At 53.9% G+C, this 16,899-nt stretch overlaps 1 protein-coding gene across 12 annotated transcripts in view; it reads right to left on the reverse strand.

The window, feature by feature from the left end:
* Window positions 1-645: 645 nt before the first annotated feature.
* The window catches only part of DAB2IP (DAB2 interacting protein), a 256,241-nt gene continuing 239,987 nt past the window's right edge, over window positions 646-16,899 (reverse strand). For 9 of the 12 annotated variants that reach the window (XM_077306774.1, XM_077306775.1, XM_077306780.1 and 6 more), the window contains 7 exons: window positions 16,543-16,744; window positions 15,120-15,298; window positions 12,082-12,964; window positions 10,437-10,589; window positions 7,386-7,588; window positions 6,725-6,812; window positions 646-4,667 (listed from right to left, as the gene is read on the reverse strand). In XM_077306774.1, the coding sequence (XP_077162889.1) occupies window positions 4,500-4,667; window positions 6,725-6,812; window positions 7,386-7,588; window positions 10,437-10,589; window positions 12,082-12,964; window positions 15,120-15,298; window positions 16,543-16,744 (1,876 nt within the window). In that variant the 3' untranslated portion in view covers window positions 646-4,499. The remainder of the gene's footprint in view (window positions 4,668-6,724; window positions 6,813-7,385; window positions 7,589-10,436; window positions 10,590-12,081; window positions 12,965-15,119; window positions 15,299-16,542; window positions 16,745-16,899) is intronic. The other 3 variants (XM_077306777.1, XM_077306776.1, XM_077306778.1) reach the window with 3 other exon arrangements.

Genomic DNA, 16,899 nt, shown 5'->3' on the forward strand with positions numbered 1-16,899 from the left:
AACATCTCCATCAACTGTGTGGTGCTAAAATCTACTTAGGCTCATCCAGCTGTGCCAGGATGTCAGCATGTGTCTCACACGCAGCAGCCACACTCTGGTGCACTTCTGACGGGAGTTCCCGATACAGCAAATGATGTGTTCACAGTCTCCTTGGCTGGAGGGGGGCAAAAGTGTTCTGATCATCGGCTTCCCTCGCAAACAGGGCCCTGGACAATACCTAGGGCGCTCCAAGTAGGACACATGGACGGCACCTGTTCATTTCATGCGCAGGATGCACTGCTGGTAGACTGGGCCAAGGTCTCTGCTGTGCCTTCCTGGCTTGAGTACCGCCAACTCAAACGCAGGGTAAAAGGCTATAGTGGAATAGGGACTTCCAAACACTTTTTTGGATTTCTTGGATTACAAAGTGAACCAGAAATGGCCCACTCAGGAAACTGAGCTCTTCTCCCTTTCTTCCCAGTAATCATACTGGAACTTTGGTCTAGATTGGTATTCTGGTAGTTCTGCTCCATCCCCCTACGCCCAGTAGTAATAAATCCCATCCAAAACATCAGTCAGCACCAAAACTGCAAATGGGCAAAACTCGAACATTACAATCATACACCTGGGAGTATTTTTTCCCCCACAAAAGAAAATCTGTACGACTTCTATTCAGAAAGATCTGTGTATTTTTTAATTACATTTTTTTTTGTTATATAACAAGTTCTTACGGCAGAAAGCACAAGAACGGAGAAAGAACCAGTTGCGTAAAGGGATCGATTATTGACTACAGGACCGTCTCTCTCGGGCCAATGGGACCCTGTCAGGGGGTGGGTGGCAACCGCACCCTGCCCCACTCACCCACATACAACTTTACAAATAACAAAACAAAACTGCGGCATTTTTTTGGGGGGGGGCGGGGGAGAAACGCCTTTCAGACCTTTAGATCCCTATGAGACTGGATGGAACCTGGATCAGTTTTTTAAAGACCTCTCAGGCCATGCATTGAGGTGGAGTCCATGGCGAACGGTCAGTGGCTGGATGTGACTCTGCTGAAGGTCCAGGCAGTTTGGAGGCAGTGGCAGAGGTCAAACTGCTAAATTGGCTTTGGCAAACTCTTCCCTGCACGGCCCTAGTGAGGCCACACACACCGCAGCAAAGAACAGGGAGGCGGTCAGGAGAGCCAGGGACATCCGTAAGTCAAACCCACTACTGAGCCCTTAAGTGACAGGCTGCGTTGGGTCCCCCAGTGTGCATGTGCAATTGGGGGGGGGAGCCAAAAAAGCCCATGCGCAGCAGGCTCCTCTCCTCTCCGCAACAACGTCTCGCCCACCATAATAAACCCTTGTAAACCTAGGCTGATAGCAGGGGCTAGGAGCGAGGTCTTGCTCTGCAACAGGAACTCCTGCCCACACACACAATGGATGCTCTTCCCAGAACCCCTTGCCTGACATCTTTAGAAATAGCTGCCGAAGGGCACAGGTCCAACCTCGGACAAAGATCAGCCGCTTGGCCAATGTATGCAGTCTTTTGGCCTGAGGTCCTTGGAGTGGGCTTCTGGGTGCGATGGCCGCCTGCATAATTAAAACTCTGTACCAAATACCTTGGAGCACTGTGTGGGGCTCTAGGCTTTCAGCTTGGGGGGGCCTGAACTCTGTCCACCGCCCGCTCTGCTTGATACAATCTTCCGTGGCATTGTGCATTTAAAACACTCCGTCCTACAGATGAGCTGGTGCACTGGGGGGGCTGGGTGGGTGGCGTTAGGAAGGGGTATTCTTAATGCTGACAATCACTGGTGCCCATTTTAAAAGATCCATTCTTTTTTTGTATTTTGGAGAGATTTGGGTGCAGCAAAATAACATGATTGTCTGAGGATAGGAGAACATTCGGTCCCGGGTGGGATAACGGTGCAGATTTGAGGGCTTCAGTTTTTTTTTTTTTAAACTGAGACAACAGCTCCTTGGAAACAAAATGTTCTTTCTTGTAACAGTCCACATTTGTGGGTCTGGGTGCAGCGTCTGCACTGGCCTGCACACTGGTGCTGGCCCATACGTCACACCAGGCAACTTAGAAACCTTTTTTTTGGAGCCACACAGAATCCAAAGGATGTCCTGTTTCTTTGAGATTCTACACACCAAAGTGCCAACCGTGTTTCTCTTACGGGGCGGACTGGGCAGTGGCCCTACCCATCGTCCTTCCCTGTCCTTGTGACAGACAAGACCCTGAGGAGGGGAGGGTGTCTCACCAGGACTGACTTTAAAGCAAAACCCAGGCTACGAGGTGGCTGCAGGTTAGTAGCGCGAGGCCCTGCCGTGAGTGAAGGTGACCCTTTCCACTAAGCCACGAGCAAGCAGTTAGGAGCGGCTAATCCTGGCTTATGGCTGCCCAGCGACTCTGATAAGGGGACAGACTTTTCGGAGGCTGCTGTTCTTGCCGGTTACTCCCTTTCGGGCCTTCGGGGTGGTTAACTTCCCACGCAGCACCCATTCCCACTTAAAAGAGGACAGTACTCCAGAAAGTAGCCTGCTTTGGTTTTGGGTAATTTTTTTTTCCTAATGCATACTGTGAAAGAAAAGAGATAGCAGTTACCAATCTTCGTGCTTCCCGGCAGCTGATTTTTCTCCTCTGCCTGTCGAGGGGCAAATACTTCGGACGGCACGGATACCCCACTGCGAACCCCTTTCCGCTAAGAAACCGTTTGAGAGCTAAGAGGGCAAGGCCTGGTGTTAGTAGAGGTTAGTTTGGCCAGGGGGCAGGAATGGGGTGCTGGGGGCCAGCTGAGGGGCGGGCGCTGGCTCCACCCTTCAAGGTGCCTCTAGGCAGAAGAGCATTTTTGGCATCAGAGGCCCTGATTCAAAATGAAAGAGCAGACTAGGAGATAAGCAGCACTGGTGTGGGGGAATTCCGCTCTAAATTCTGGGGCAGAAAACTACGTACATCTTTGTCGTTATTTTGTTCTGTTTTGCACATATTGTTTCACATTTTTGTGCTGAATCGCACAACCCCTTTGCTGTCCGGACACATCCTGAAAGGTCTCAGCAGCTGTGTCCTTAGGGGCTGAGCCTGGCTGTGTTCCCTAGCCCCCCCCCCCCAAAAGGAAGCAAAAACCTAATTTCTCAGGCCATACCTGCCTAGCCTGGAAAACAGGTGAGCCGCTCCCTGGCAAGCTCCTTGACCCCTCCCAATGAAGCCTGGACTCCAAGCTAAAAAAATGTAACCCAGCATAGCCAGGGGCTTCTCAAGAAAGACACACCAGAGAAGGCCAAGAGGCGCATCAATGGCGAGGCTAAGTGCTCTCCGGCACAGGGGTACGGCCATAGCCGGGGGCTGCTGCAGCACAGAATTTCTCAGTGCAAAATGCTCTTGAACACTCACTTCCTCATCCAGGAGAGAAATGGACCAGTGACGTCCCCACACGAAGGCACATTTAAGACCATGTCGGGGCAGAGTACTCTCTGGTATCAACTTTGGGAGATTGAGACCTGTGCATATCGGCAAGGGAACCGGTATGTCCCAGAGACTCTCCGCTTGCAGACCCCTGCTATGTTAGGGAACGACCCAAACTTAGAAGGGTTCTCGTTCCTTTAGCTCCTACAGGAAGCTCTCGCATCAACCTGGCTACAGTCATCCGATGGAGCTACCTTGCCCTGCATCTGAGCACTGACCCTTCTAGGCTGGCACTATCTAGTCTGAGCGGCAGCATCATGCCCGAGTCTCCGCCACAGGGAGAACTAACCTAACCCTCAAATCCTTTCAGACAGAGATGCCTGGGAGTCAATGCAGAACCTTCACAGCTGGGGCTCTCTCGGCCTGGTCTTCGGCATGGCACTTCTGCATGCAAAACAGCCCCTGCCCATTTCGAGGGAAGGAACAGATTCACTGGGAGGAACAGGGCAGCCCTTGGAAATGGGAAGGACTTTGATGAAGGGACGGAACAAATCTCAAGAACTGCTGGGTGGGCTTTTGGGGGGCAGAGTGTGGAATGTGGAACTGAGCAAGAGAGGAGAGCCCGACGTAGTGGTGGAGCACCAGAGGGCTCCCCAACTGACCTCTCCACCCCGGCCGCTGAGCGCGGCCTTCCTGCTTCCTATGGCCTTGTGCTAGCGTGTCCCGTGGCCTGGCCCAGCTCCTCCCTCTAGAACGCTTTCCATAGCGACAAGGCCCTTCCGACATCCCAGCGGTGTCCTTTTGGGCAGCTCGAGTAGGAAAAGGGCACTCCGTTTCCACCCTTTGGGTCGCCACCGTGTGGTTATATTTCCTCGCACGCGACTTGATCTTCCTGTCCCTTGAATGCACGGGGCGCAGGTCTTGACTGTCACGTGCACCATCTGTGATGAAGAGGGCTGCGGGGGATTTTTTGTCCCCCCAGTGTGGGGAGGGCCAGGTGGGGCAGCAACCATCTCTGAGCGTGGCTCACCCCTCTGCCTGCGGCGGCTGCTGCTGCTGCGTGCTCTCTTGGGCCAGACTCTCTCTCTCTCTCTCTCTCTCACTCTCTCTCCTGCAGCAGCCACGCCCGCGGGTTAGCAATTGCTGCTGTTTCGGAATTCGCCGTTCTCTGTAATCTGCAATTTAGTTGGGTTTGTGGGGGAGATCCCGTTACGTGTCTGCATGCTGTACCTCTCTTTCAGCTGCGTGAGGGCGCTCATGAGCCGGGCATTGGCTGCGTCCAGTGAGGCTATGCGCTTCTCCTGTGGCGAGAAGGGAAAGAAGATCAGGACAGAAACGTGGCAGGGGGATCTAGTTGGGGAGGGGGAGCACCCGGGTTTCTATTTTCCGGGCCAGGAGACCCCAGCCTTTCTGACCCTGCAGGCCTGCTCAGAAATCTGGCACGGCACGGTGGGTGCAGCCACCCAGGAGGCAGAGCCACCCACAAAATGATTGCCACAGCTTAACTTCCGTCACACAATGACTGTGGCTCTCCAGATGTCCATGGACTACAATGAAAATGAGCCCCTGGCAGCAGGGGCTCATGGTCACTGTAGTTCATGGGCATCTGGAGAGCCACAGTTTGGCCACCCCTGGTGCAGATCCTTGAGCTGTGGTAGCAGCTGATGCCAAAGCAATATTTGGCAGGGAGGAAACCTCAGGAGGTTTGCCTGGCTTCGAAGGGGTCAGGGCCTTTTCGGCCCTGGATCTGGTGAAATGAGCTCCCGGGAGAGCTGCAGGAGCTCCTGCAGTTCTGTGGGGCATGTAAGACAGAGCTCTTCCACCAGGTCTTTGGTTGAGGCCGGGGCGTGGTAGATCAGAGGGGCCCCTCCTGTCTAAACATTTATTGTAAACTTATATGGACGTTCCCCTGAGGCAGCCGGGGGGGGGGGGGGAGCTGCTGGAAATAGGGGATGAGGGTGGGGTTTTATTCTTTTGCTTCCATGTTCTGGTTTTGTAATGGAGGGGTCGGAATGTGGGTTTTTTATCTTTTATTCTTGTAACCCACTGCGAGATGGCTCGCCAATAGCAGCGGGGAATAAATCGAACAAACACACAACCAGAAGATCCGCACAGCCAACCAAATCTCCAGTAGTTAACTGGGAGCCCTGCTGCCCAAAAGTCCTCCCTGACTCCACCTGCTTCCTAAAAACAGTCAGCAGGTGCCAGAGAATGTATTGGTGGCCAGTTGAGGATCCCTGCTCTTGGCTATTTGGATTATGGCCTGTTCCTGTCACAGGGAGCATGAAGACAATATGATCTAGCAGAGGTGCCCTTTGGCTTATTAAACTGTCAATTATCCTGGTCCAGTATACCTAGTAAACACTTGTGTGCGTGTGTGTGTGTGTGGGGGGGGGAATATGCAGTTGTAGATTTCATCTTGTATAAAACCCAGAACGTACATTTAATCATCGATTTTAGAAAGACTGTCCACGACCCCAACCCCCCGCTCTCTCTCCTCTCTCTTTCTCTTTGCCATGATCGGTGAATGGAGCCTAAACGTGCAGGGACAGCATAACCTCTGAATAGCCAATTCGGCCTGTTGTTGTGGTTGCTCTTCAGGGGCCCCTGGCTGGCCAGTTCTGGAGACAGAATGCCCCTCGGAGACAATCCAGCAGGGCTCCCCTTATGACCTTCACTGATCGACTGAGAAGACAACTGGTCAACGCAAAATTCCCTTAATGGGCTAGCAAAGCTACACCGAAGCCAATTGCCTGTGATCGCGACCCCTGTGACTCTGGACCGAGCAGAGCCATCAACTCCCTTTTGGTCTGTACTGAGCACAGCTCACCCGGTTGCCTCGGCCCAAAATGGCTTTGCAGCTCACTGATGAAGATCTCTCGGTGGCTTGTCTGATTTTCGATATTGAATAGTGCCCAGAGACTAATTAACGAGCCAGCCGAGTGGTGCCTTTGCACAGGCCAGCAGATTCTCTGATTGCCTGCTAATGACGCTGAGCCACAGGGGAGGGGCACGCAGTTGAAATGAGAAACTCTGCAAACCCCTGGAGCGGCTTGCATCGCGCTTTCCCCTCCCCAGCCTCCTGCGGGGAGAGCCGCCGTCACCTCTGTCTCTCTGGCAGCCGAAAGGACAGGAGACGAGTCAGCAGAAGTCGTTCCCACCTTAACGCTTGTCCTGTTACCTTTCTGGTCAGGAAGCTGCCACAGAGGCCACAGCGGCAGGCCCTCGTGGGTGGGAGGGTTGGGGAGAACTGCCCATACTTTATGCGTGACGGAAGCACTTGAGGAAGAGAGTGGGGGCAGCTCTCATGCTGCTCAGGTGGGATGGTCACATTGGGCATCCAGCCCCCGGGACCCACCTGTGCATCTATGATCTTCTGCTTGGAGTCCACAGCCGCCTGCATTTCCGCATGGTCTTTCTTCAACTCCTCCTCCACGGACATCAGCCTGTTGCCGGGAACCAAAGATTACGGTTAGGCCTTCGCTGCTTCGGACTGCTTCCTCGTGGGCATACCTTCTAGCTACGGGGCTGGGCAAGAGCTGATCCTACTGCAAGGGGTGCAAAGCATTGTGTCACACAACTAAGACAGGCTGCCAGCGGGGCTATCCTGGGCCGGATGGAGAAATCGCTGAGGACGCACGTGACCAATTCAGCCTTCAGTCTGCTGGCAGGCGCCCCTCCCGTCTCGTTTGGGAAGCTGGCAGACAAGGGGCCTGCCGCAAGGTCCCCCTTTGCCGAAGTCTGTCCTTGACTCTTCTGGCGACGAAAGGTCTAGGACAGGGGTAGTCAAACTGCGGCCCTCCAGTTGTCCATGGACTACAAGTCCCATGAGCCCCCTGCCAGCATTTGCTGGCAGGGGCTCATGGGACTTGTAGTCCATGAACATCTGAAAGGCCACAGTTTTACCCCTGTTTAGAAAAAGGGGCTGGCCTTGCCGAATTCAAGCTGTGGTTCTTGGGCTGGTGATTCAAGGCCAGGGGGTGCAGCTGGGTGGGTGGAGGGATCCCCTCATCCCCTACCTGCTGATGATCCCCTTCATCTGAATCTCCTTGTCCTCCTGCTGCCGGCGCAGCCTCTCCTCGCTCTCCTCCAGCCTTGCTTGATACTCCAGCATCAGCTTCTGGGTGGTCTCCTCCTGGCACTTGAAGCGGGCTTCGTAGTCCTCCAGCTTCTTGTTGGAGATGCGCAGCTTGTCTTGCAAGACCACCACATCCTGCTGATACTGAAGAGACAGGAAAAGCTCAGGGGACGATGTCTCCTCGCCCCCCCCCTGCAGCCTTCCCTCCCCACCTGGCCCCCTTCGCTGCCCCCCTGGAAAGCCTTTTGCAGCCAGCCGCCTCTCTCTCAAGCCCCTCTGGGAGGAAGGCTGCGTGGCTGCCCTGTGGAGAAGACCCCTTGCAGAACTGCAGCAACACTGACCCGGGAGTCTGGGAGAAGGCAAGCGGGACACGAGGACAGGAAAGGTGTTTGAAGGTGCATACGCTGTGCACTGCCTTTTTTTTTTTAATGCCATGGGCATGCTCTACAGATGCGAGATTTGATCCTGCAAAGCATCTTCAGACCTCGTGCCAACAGCTGTATCTTGGCAGCAGGGGCAGGGAAGGCAGAGTGCTGAGACATCGTGCTTTGCAGCGGGTAAAACGAGACGCTCTCAGGAAGGAGGGGAAGCAGGATATGGGATGCGTGGGATGCCTTTCCCCCTGATTTGACATTGGGGAAGAGGCTGGCTGGCTGGTCCTATAGTTTGGTGGAGTGGCAAAGGGGGGAGCGGGCAGGGCCTGCTGGGTTTTTTGTCTGCCTCATGGACAACAATTCCCTTGGGACGGTGGAGGCCTTTAAAATGATCTTGCAGATGCTTTGCAGGGGACCGGGGCAGTGGTGGCTGATTGGGTACAGAAAGCATTCAACTAAAAAGAAAAGAAGAGAAAAAGAGATACCAACGCAAACTGATTTTTGAATGCATGGTGATCAGGAGAACACTGCTTGGGGGGGGGGGGGGGGGAGAAGGGGTGGCCATTTGGCCAAAGCTGTAACTAGCCAGGAGAGCCTGGTCACATTCTGGCCTCTGTTACACAATGAGCCGGTTGCTCTGAGCGGTCGGCAAAACGGCACATTTCAAGGCCAGGAAGGATATTTTAAAACTGATTATGACTTCACGTTAGGCAAGATGCTCCTTCTCCCCCAAACTGGCAATTGATATTTATGTCCATGAGCTGGTTCCCAAGAGTGCTGCATTTCAGGGTGACTAAGGGTCACTATGGGGGTCACTATGGACGGGGCAGTAGTGTCCGTGCTCCTCATTCTGAAGACAAATCTAAAGTTTTTGGAGAAAGGGTCCTTTCTTGTTTTGGAAGTCCCCATCCCCAACTCAGACCCCCCCCCCCACTGAGGAGAGTGGGGGAAGAGGGTGGCAATGGAGCAACATCTCAAAGGGGGAAGAGCAAACGACTTCTAAGAGGGTCAATGCTGTAGGGAACGTTTGGGTAATAAAGCACCGGTTTGAAAAAGTGCTTAGGTCCTTGGTGAGGTGGGCGGGCGGGAGACTGCAGAGGTACATGCTCATTTCTGGAGGCCTTCCCTTGGCAGCTCCACTTCAGGCGGGAGGCGACTGGGAGAGGGCCATGTACTTGCACGCTGTCCATCCGACTCCCTCCCAAAACAGACCCGCTTGGTGCCTTCCCTCGTGGTCAGGCAACGCCTCCTCTGGTTTGCCTGGCTATTTGTACTAGACACAATGAGTCGTTCTCCCTGCCCCTCCTGGACGGAAGCAGCTGTAGCAAAGTTTCCTAGGCTGCCTTGGATCCCACACCGGGAGAGAGACGTCACAGAAATGGGGACGGAGCAGATGAAGCTTTTGAGTGCTGGCGATTGAGAGACCGACTGCAGCCTCTGAGAGGTGACGGGTGGAAATGCCTGCCTCTGACCCAAAGCACCACCGTGGCTCTAGACATGGGGCAGCATGACCAAATCGGCACCCATGAACGGCGTTTGCTGCACTTCACGGGGATGGAGGGTCTGCGGTCTTCTTCAGCGAGCAAATGGAGACAAGCATGATGCGCCAGCCACACGTTAAGGGCGAGGGCGTGGGGTTGAGGGTTGTGCCTCCAAAGAAAGCAGCTGTGGCGGTGGTCGCCCATGCCTCAGGGTTTATGACGCCCTTTGGTGACAATGGATATAAAACTGAATGCGCACAGAGTGATGCTTGAAGGGGAGCAGGGGGCACCAGGGGTAGTCAAAGTGCGGCCCTCCAGATGTCCATGGACTACAAATCCCATGAGCCCCTGCCAGCATTTGCTGGCAGGGGCTCATGGGAATTGTAGTCCACGGACATCTGGAGGGCTGCACTTTGACTACCCCTGAGTTAGACAGTGACCTGCTTCTAAATTGGGTGGGAGGTCTGTAGAAGAGAAGAAATCCCCTTTGACAGCACCTCCTATGGTGGGCCCTAATGTTACAGGTAGACTTCTCCCCTGAAGAGGGTGGCTTTCTACTTCTTTCAAGCAGGGAACCACTTTCCCTGCAGGTCTCCCCACTCAGTGGAGGTTAACTCCTACAGTGCTGGCAAGGTGCATCGTGAACATGTAAGCCACCAGATTGGCACTCTGCAACCTGGACCCTCGCTGACCTCCTCTCTTAGAATGGGAAGCCCTGCTCTGGCACTGTGTCATGCCCAGCAAGGGCCATCTAGTGCCACAGTGCCTGCTCTGACAGGCTCCTTAAGGTCGGTGGCAGAGAAGGAGCCTTTTGCAAACACCATCTGCCTCCCAGGTCCTTTGGCATGCAAAGCATGTGCTCTGCCACTGAGTCACTGTTCCCGCCCCAATCTATGGCCCCTCTTGTTCTCTTGTGCAGGAGCACTCTGTGCTGCTCTGGGCCCAATCAATCCAAAGTGCTCCTGTCTAATGCTGCATCCCTGGGGCTTATGTTCTATTCCAACCACCCCGCTTTTCATGGAGAGGCACACGCTTGGCGCGTAGGCTGGAGACCTGGGTTGTCTGGAAGGCCGCCGTCTCACACGGGCGCTCTTTCCCTCTTTCGAGACGCGACTGTCGCGTCCCAGCCGCCGTTACCTTTTCCCCTTGGCTGAGCTCGTCTTTAGTCCGGCCCTTATCCCTGCGCTTGGGCTCGGGGTCGCTGCTCTCGTCTTCCAAGAGCTGCACGTTCATATTCAACAGCCAAGCGGCCGTGCGGTCCAGGGCATTGGGGTTCACAGGAGAAGGGGCCTAAAATGAAACATATAACCATAGCGAAAAGGGGGTGGAGAGGGGGAAGGAGGGGGAAAGAAAGCGGAAACCAAAATGGACATGAAGCGAAGTACGACTACGAGCCCCAAACACTCATGGTTTGGCCTGACCCATCCCGATTTTAAATCCAGGAGGCCCACTCCGCTTTTGCGCCCCCAGCAGCTTGTGTTCAGAGTGTAAATTGTAAAAACTGAGTACAGAGAAACCCATCCCTGTGTTTCTGCAGCGGTTGTGTGCATGTGCCTCCTGCGTTCACGGAAGCCAGTAATGCTGACAACTCATTCAGAGATGCAACAGGCAGACTCTTCCTGCAACAGTTAATTCTGCTGCAGCCTTGCATCACAAGGAACTGACTAATCCAATCAAATACAGTGCAGAAATAGGACACGGCTGACTCTCTGCTTCCTTCCTCCCCCACAGTGATTTGTCCAGAGATGCAATGGCCAACCACCTCCCTGGGTGGGCACTTCAGACTCATAGGCCGCTTGGCCCTAAAAGTAGACCCTAAAAGTTTCTTTGTGGCAAGCAAAGTTATTTTTGCTTGCAGGATACAGCCATGGCATGAGCAGCAGTCTGAGAATATAGCGGTTCACAGAGTTCACAGGACGACAGATTGCCACTGTGTCCCATGGTGCTCTTTTCATTGGTGCTGCTATAGTCTCTGGTCCACTGGTTGTGTCTCTGAAGCCACATAGCCAGTCTGCCCGGAGACCACAGCAAGTAAGACTCTATCATACCAATGTCGACACCCAATAAAGCAAAAACTAGCATCTTCTGTCTCTGGGGCACAGGCTGGGCATAGGAAGGATCGGCTTACCTAGGGAAATGTTCTGTCTTACCACTACAGATGCCATATTGCTGCTACAGCAACAAAATCACCACTGAAAAGGACATGCCTGTCAGGGGAGAGGTGAATGCGGGGAGGGGGGTGCTCCCCTTTCCTGGGGAAGAAGGTCGGTCAGGCAAGCCTCCCTCTTTGGCCCACGAGAGGCCACCACCAGCTGCCCCAGGCATCCAGGCCCTTCTTCCTGTCCCGCCTGTGCTCTGAGGCTGCCCTTTGGGATCTACAGGGGCAAGCGATGGGTTCCAAGGCATGGCAGTTTGCTAATCCCAACGGCCCCCAACAGAAGACAAAGTGGTTTGGGGCTGGCCGGAGCCCATGAGATGGCACTGATTCAGCATGGCATGGGATGGTCAAGCTGGCACACGGAAGGGCAAAGCAGCACTCGGATGGAAACAGAGGGACTGGTTGCTGCCATGGAACACAGACCTGAGATGGAGCAAGGCTTTCCTGGAGGTCCTCAGGCAGGGATGGAGGCCACAGCACACAAGGCCACGCAACCCCTCAGTGGATCAGAGATGGAAGCGGGCCACTGGAAGCCCCTCCTGGTCCAAGGCACGTCCCCCTACCCCCCTTCCAACTCTTCAGTCCAGTCTGAAGGCTGGCTCTGCCTGGCTCCCCATCACTGACCTGCTTGTGCATGGTGCGCTGCTTCATCTCCGGGCTGTCGCCCTTGGAGGAGGAGGACTGCTGCCGGAGCCGTGCTCCACTGCCCGGCCAATCAGGCGAGGAGGAGAGCATGCCCCCGCTGGACGGCCTTGGGTACTGCATGGTGTTTAGCAAAGAGGGCGGCGTCCGGCCCCGTGTAATGGGGGGTGGTGGAGGAGGCGGGGGCGGCGGCTGGTCTATCCGCCTCTGGGGGCCGCCACTGTTCTGCCGAGGCATCGTTGGCTGCCCCACCTTGTCCGTTAGTGAGAGCTGCCTGCGGGCCAATTCCCCCGCTCGCCGGTTGAAGTCCTCGGTGGCGGCTGGGTTGGTGAAGCCGTGTTTGTTAGCTGCCAAGTCCTCACTGTTGCTGTGAGAACTGAGTGAACTGTGGCACTCAGACCCGGAGTCTGCCAGGCCCCGGGGCGAGAGGGGCAACCCCGCCGCCATCTGGTAAACTGGGTTCTGGAAGGAAAGGGGAGCCAAGAGCTGGGGCCTGCCAGGGGCACTCTCGGCGTTGGGCGTCGTTGGGGTTTGGCCCACCCTACGTACAGTGGCCATGCCAGCCACATTGTTCTGCTGAGTTCGTGTGCTCCAGACACCTGGGACCTGCCCGATGGAGGACTGACTGTCATTGAGAGAGTCGGCCATCCCTGGTATGGTGGCCCCACTGTCCAAAATCCGATTGTCTTGCAAGTCCACCATGGAGAGGCTCTTGCTGCCGTTCGGTATCTGCACATCGGGCTCATTGGCCTCCGAATAGCTGGAGCTCCGGGCAGGAGAGGGCTGTGCCCCCGCAGACCTTGTGACAAAAAACAAGTCCTTGTTTTCAGGGGTTGGAGACGGTAACCGTGTGAAATCTATCAGACTGTGAGGAAATAAAAATGCATAAGGAGAAGGAGGAGGAGGAGGAGGAGGAGGAGGAGAAAAAAAGAGGAGAGCTGTAAATGCTACAAAAGGCAGCAGAACCTGGTCACAGGAAAGCAAGCAAGCAACAACAAAAAAAAAACAACAGCATTACTAATGCTCATGCATCAGCATGCACAATGCATAGGCTGAGGGTGGGAAAGGCAGGAGATTGGTCCCCATCCCAACCATCCCTCCACCCTCTTCCTGATCATCCTGCATGTTTTCCTGTTGCTCTCAGTGGCTGCCTCAGCCTGGAAAGCCACGAGTCTTGCAGATGCTGCGCATGCGCAGAAAAACACATGCACATGCAGCATCTTAAGAAAACATGGGGGCCAGGAGTGGAGAACTAGGATACTGCTCAGCGATGCCCCTCCCGCCCCAAATAATGATAAGATTACATCCAGAATTTCATCCACACCTTTCAAACATACCATTGTGACCCGAGAAACCTGGCTGAGGCCTTTTAAGGCCCTACTGATTTCAATAGGAGGGACTGACACCGCCCCCTCCCATCCTCTGGTCTCCCACCACCACTAAAGGAACTTACAAACAATTCCCTTGGGGTCAATCGTTCCCTTCCTTCTTTCAAAAATGAAAACTGAGGAGCCAAGTCCTGGGCACAACATCATGGATGGGTTTTGATTGGGATGGACTCGTGCTTTAGCGCAGGCTGAGCTGATTTCAACCAAGTTTATTTATTCATTTGTGTGTGCCGGAATACCTGTCCTCCACAGGTGTCACTTATAATTTACACAGCCAGCCTAGAAACTGAAGGCCAAAGGACATGGGAAGCCAAACTGAGGTCCAAAACACATGGACCTGATACCAAGACAACAAGTGAGCTGTGAAGGGCACTGAGAGTTATTAATACCCCCCCCCCAGCCCGTGCCATGTCCCCCGCTGGAAACAGCCTGCCCCCCCACAGTCTATTTCATGCTTTGGTGTGGCAGGAAGACCAACATTCACATAGAGTCTGTCCAGTTTCCCTGTTGGGGCTTAGCAATGCAGGACGATGGGGGTGGGGGTGGGGGTGGGGGGGGTGGGATGGGGACATTTTAAATTTAGAAAGATCATGGTGCTGGAGGGGAACAATTAACTCTCTCTTCCCCGCTCCATGCAACCTTCCCCCACCACCCATCCTGACCAGGAATGCTTTTTGTCATGCCATGTTTGACCCTGAGGCCCATGGGCAAGTCTGCAGTTGAACTTAAGAAATGCCTTACAGCAGGGGTAGTAAACCTATGGTCCTCCAGATGTTCATTGACTACAATTCCCATGAGCCCCAGCCAGCAAACACTGTCAGGGGCTCATGGGATTTGTAGTAAGTGAACATCTGGAGGGCTACAGGTTGACTACCCCTGCCTTACAGAGCCAGAACAAGCCCCAGTTCTGTATGCACAAACCCCAGAAGTCCCAAGGGAGCCCCCTGGTAAACCGCAGTCTACCTTCAGCCCACTCCGGTTTTACTGGGCTACTGCCCGACCAGAGCCCCTCAAACGGGCTCAGCCAGAATTCGGCCTGCATGTTTCCTGCCACTGTCGGCTGTCCTGCTGCCAACGGCCCAGCTGGGTGAACCATTGATTTCCAGCAGATGAAGAAAGGGCTTTGCAACAGATAATGCTCTTAGCTCCAGATCAAAGCTGGCTTGTTTTTTACAAGGCAGGGTTTGGGAATGGAGTTTTGTTCACAGAAAACTACCCCTTTGTGCATAATGTAAACTGTCACACCCCCTGCTGGGAAGGGCAAACTCCTCTGACTGCCGAGTGGGTCTTCCCTCCCACCCCCGCTCTCATTTCTAATGAAGGAGTTACATAACACAGGCTCCAGTTTACGATCTCTTTCACTTAAGAGTTGCCTGGGCTGCCGCTGGTGCTGCATTTTAAAACCTGCATCAGACAGGTGCAGGAAGAGCACAGGGCTCCTGCACACAAGGGATTGGCCACGGCTCGGCTTAGCTTCCTGTGGGGGGTGGGACGGGGGAATAGTCCCAAGGCCCCTCTGGGTGGCCCTGTTTCGTTACTTGGGGAGGAGGGGCTTCTTCAGCCAGCTCCTCCGCAAGAGCGGCCCTGTCCGGCAGAGTTAGTTTCCAATTACCCCTCTCTGCTCATTCTTACCCAGATAAATCATTCTCGATCACCATCTTCTGTAGCCCCACAGAGATGCTGTTGGCGGCGTTCGGCGTTGACACGGCATGATCGGCGCTGACGGAGACTTGCATGCAGGATGGGTTGCTGAGAGCCGTGTTGACGTCCCTAAGAATGCGCGGCAGCGGCCCAAGTTTGGTTGCTGTGCTCTGGAAGGGAACGCGGGCAGGAGGGATGAGAGGCTACCAAGGTCGATGCAAGCCAGAGCCGGGGCTGGAATGCTCCAAGCTCTCCAACCCTTCCTTGCCCACTGCATGCCCAAGCGTAGAGAGTAACTTGCTATCCTGACACCCAGGGGAAGAATAACCAGGGGGACTCTTCCCACGCGTACATCCTGCCAAAGAGGGACAGACCGGGTCTCTCAGCTGCACAGAACTATTTTATTTCAAGCCATTTTATTGATTAAAAAAACCCCAATCTGTGAAACATATATTAAGTGAATCTACCACTCCGACATATTTCCCTGTGCTATTGTGCATTCTGTCACAGAGGTGCATGCGCAATGTGTTGTACAGAAACTTGACAGCGGAGTTCATGGGAAATAGGAACGAAAGATGTGGAATGTTTGTGCTGGGGGGAGGCAAAAGCCTTTGGAGAAGGTCAGACCTCAACAAGGGCCAGAGCCTTTTCAGTCCTGGCCCCCACCTGGTGGAACGAGCTCCCTGGGGAGATCAGAGCCCTGCCTGAACTTCCACAGTTCCACAGGGCCTGCAAAAGGGAGCTCCTCCACCAGGCATTCACTTGAGGCCGACCGACTCAGAACATCTGCTGGGCCACCCTCAGATGCCCTTCCGTGACTGAACCATTTGATCTCCCCAGTGTTGTTGTTATTTATGTTGTGTTGTGAATTGTTACTTGATTGTTGGTGATGTTGTATTGAAACTTGTATAATGTTATAGATTATTATAATGTTCCTTGTAAAGTTACAAAATGTTCCATGTAAACTGCCCAGAGCAGTAAAGAATGGGTGGTATAAAAATCCAAACAAACAAACAAACAAATAAAGTAAGTTGCGGTGGCCGGTGGGCTCCCAGGACTATAAGGGAGAAGTCAGTCTGCACACAACTCAGACTAACGATGGGAATTCACTGTCATGAGGTACAAGGACGGCCACTAACTTAGATCCATCCTCCAGGAATCTTCCTAATCACTATGCCTAACATTAAACTGGCTGTCCCAGGAGAACATATTCAGGGGACTTCCCAGATATGAAACTTCATGACTTTGCAAATAAAGCAGAAGGGGAGGAGAGATCCTTTAAAACCCTGCCTGGTGAGGCCTGAGGAGGCATCGCGAGGGGCTGAACATTGAGACTGGGCATTGGGACCAATCTAGCAAATCAGTTCAAAGGCTCTTATTTGTTGAATGGCAGACCTGTCTCTTTGACGGTTACCTGATCCAGCTGTGAAACCACCTCCCAGAGCAGAGAATGCAAGGTCGACAGCTCCCGGCCCAGGTCAATATACCCTTCAAAGCCCGCTGTGTTGGAAAGAGTCTCGGGATTGGAGATCTCCAACAGGAACCGCTGCATGTTCGTCCATTCATGTTCCAAGAACTGATTCATGAATGACATGTATTCTTCTTTGCTGCCGAACCTGTGATAACAAACAGAGGAGTCTGGGACACAAGTTGACAACTGGTCATGTGTCACTGAGGGGTTTTCGAAGCCAGGGACAGGAGCAGAATATGTGCCACTGCCCAAACATGTGCCAGCCAGCCAACTATTCACTCCTAGAAAAGTCAAGAGACC

This window comes from Paroedura picta, chromosome 12 (genome assembly GCF_049243985.1).
Source record: "Paroedura picta isolate Pp20150507F chromosome 12, Ppicta_v3.0, whole genome shotgun sequence".
Taxonomy (NCBI): Eukaryota; Metazoa; Chordata; class Lepidosauria; order Squamata; family Gekkonidae; genus Paroedura; species Paroedura picta.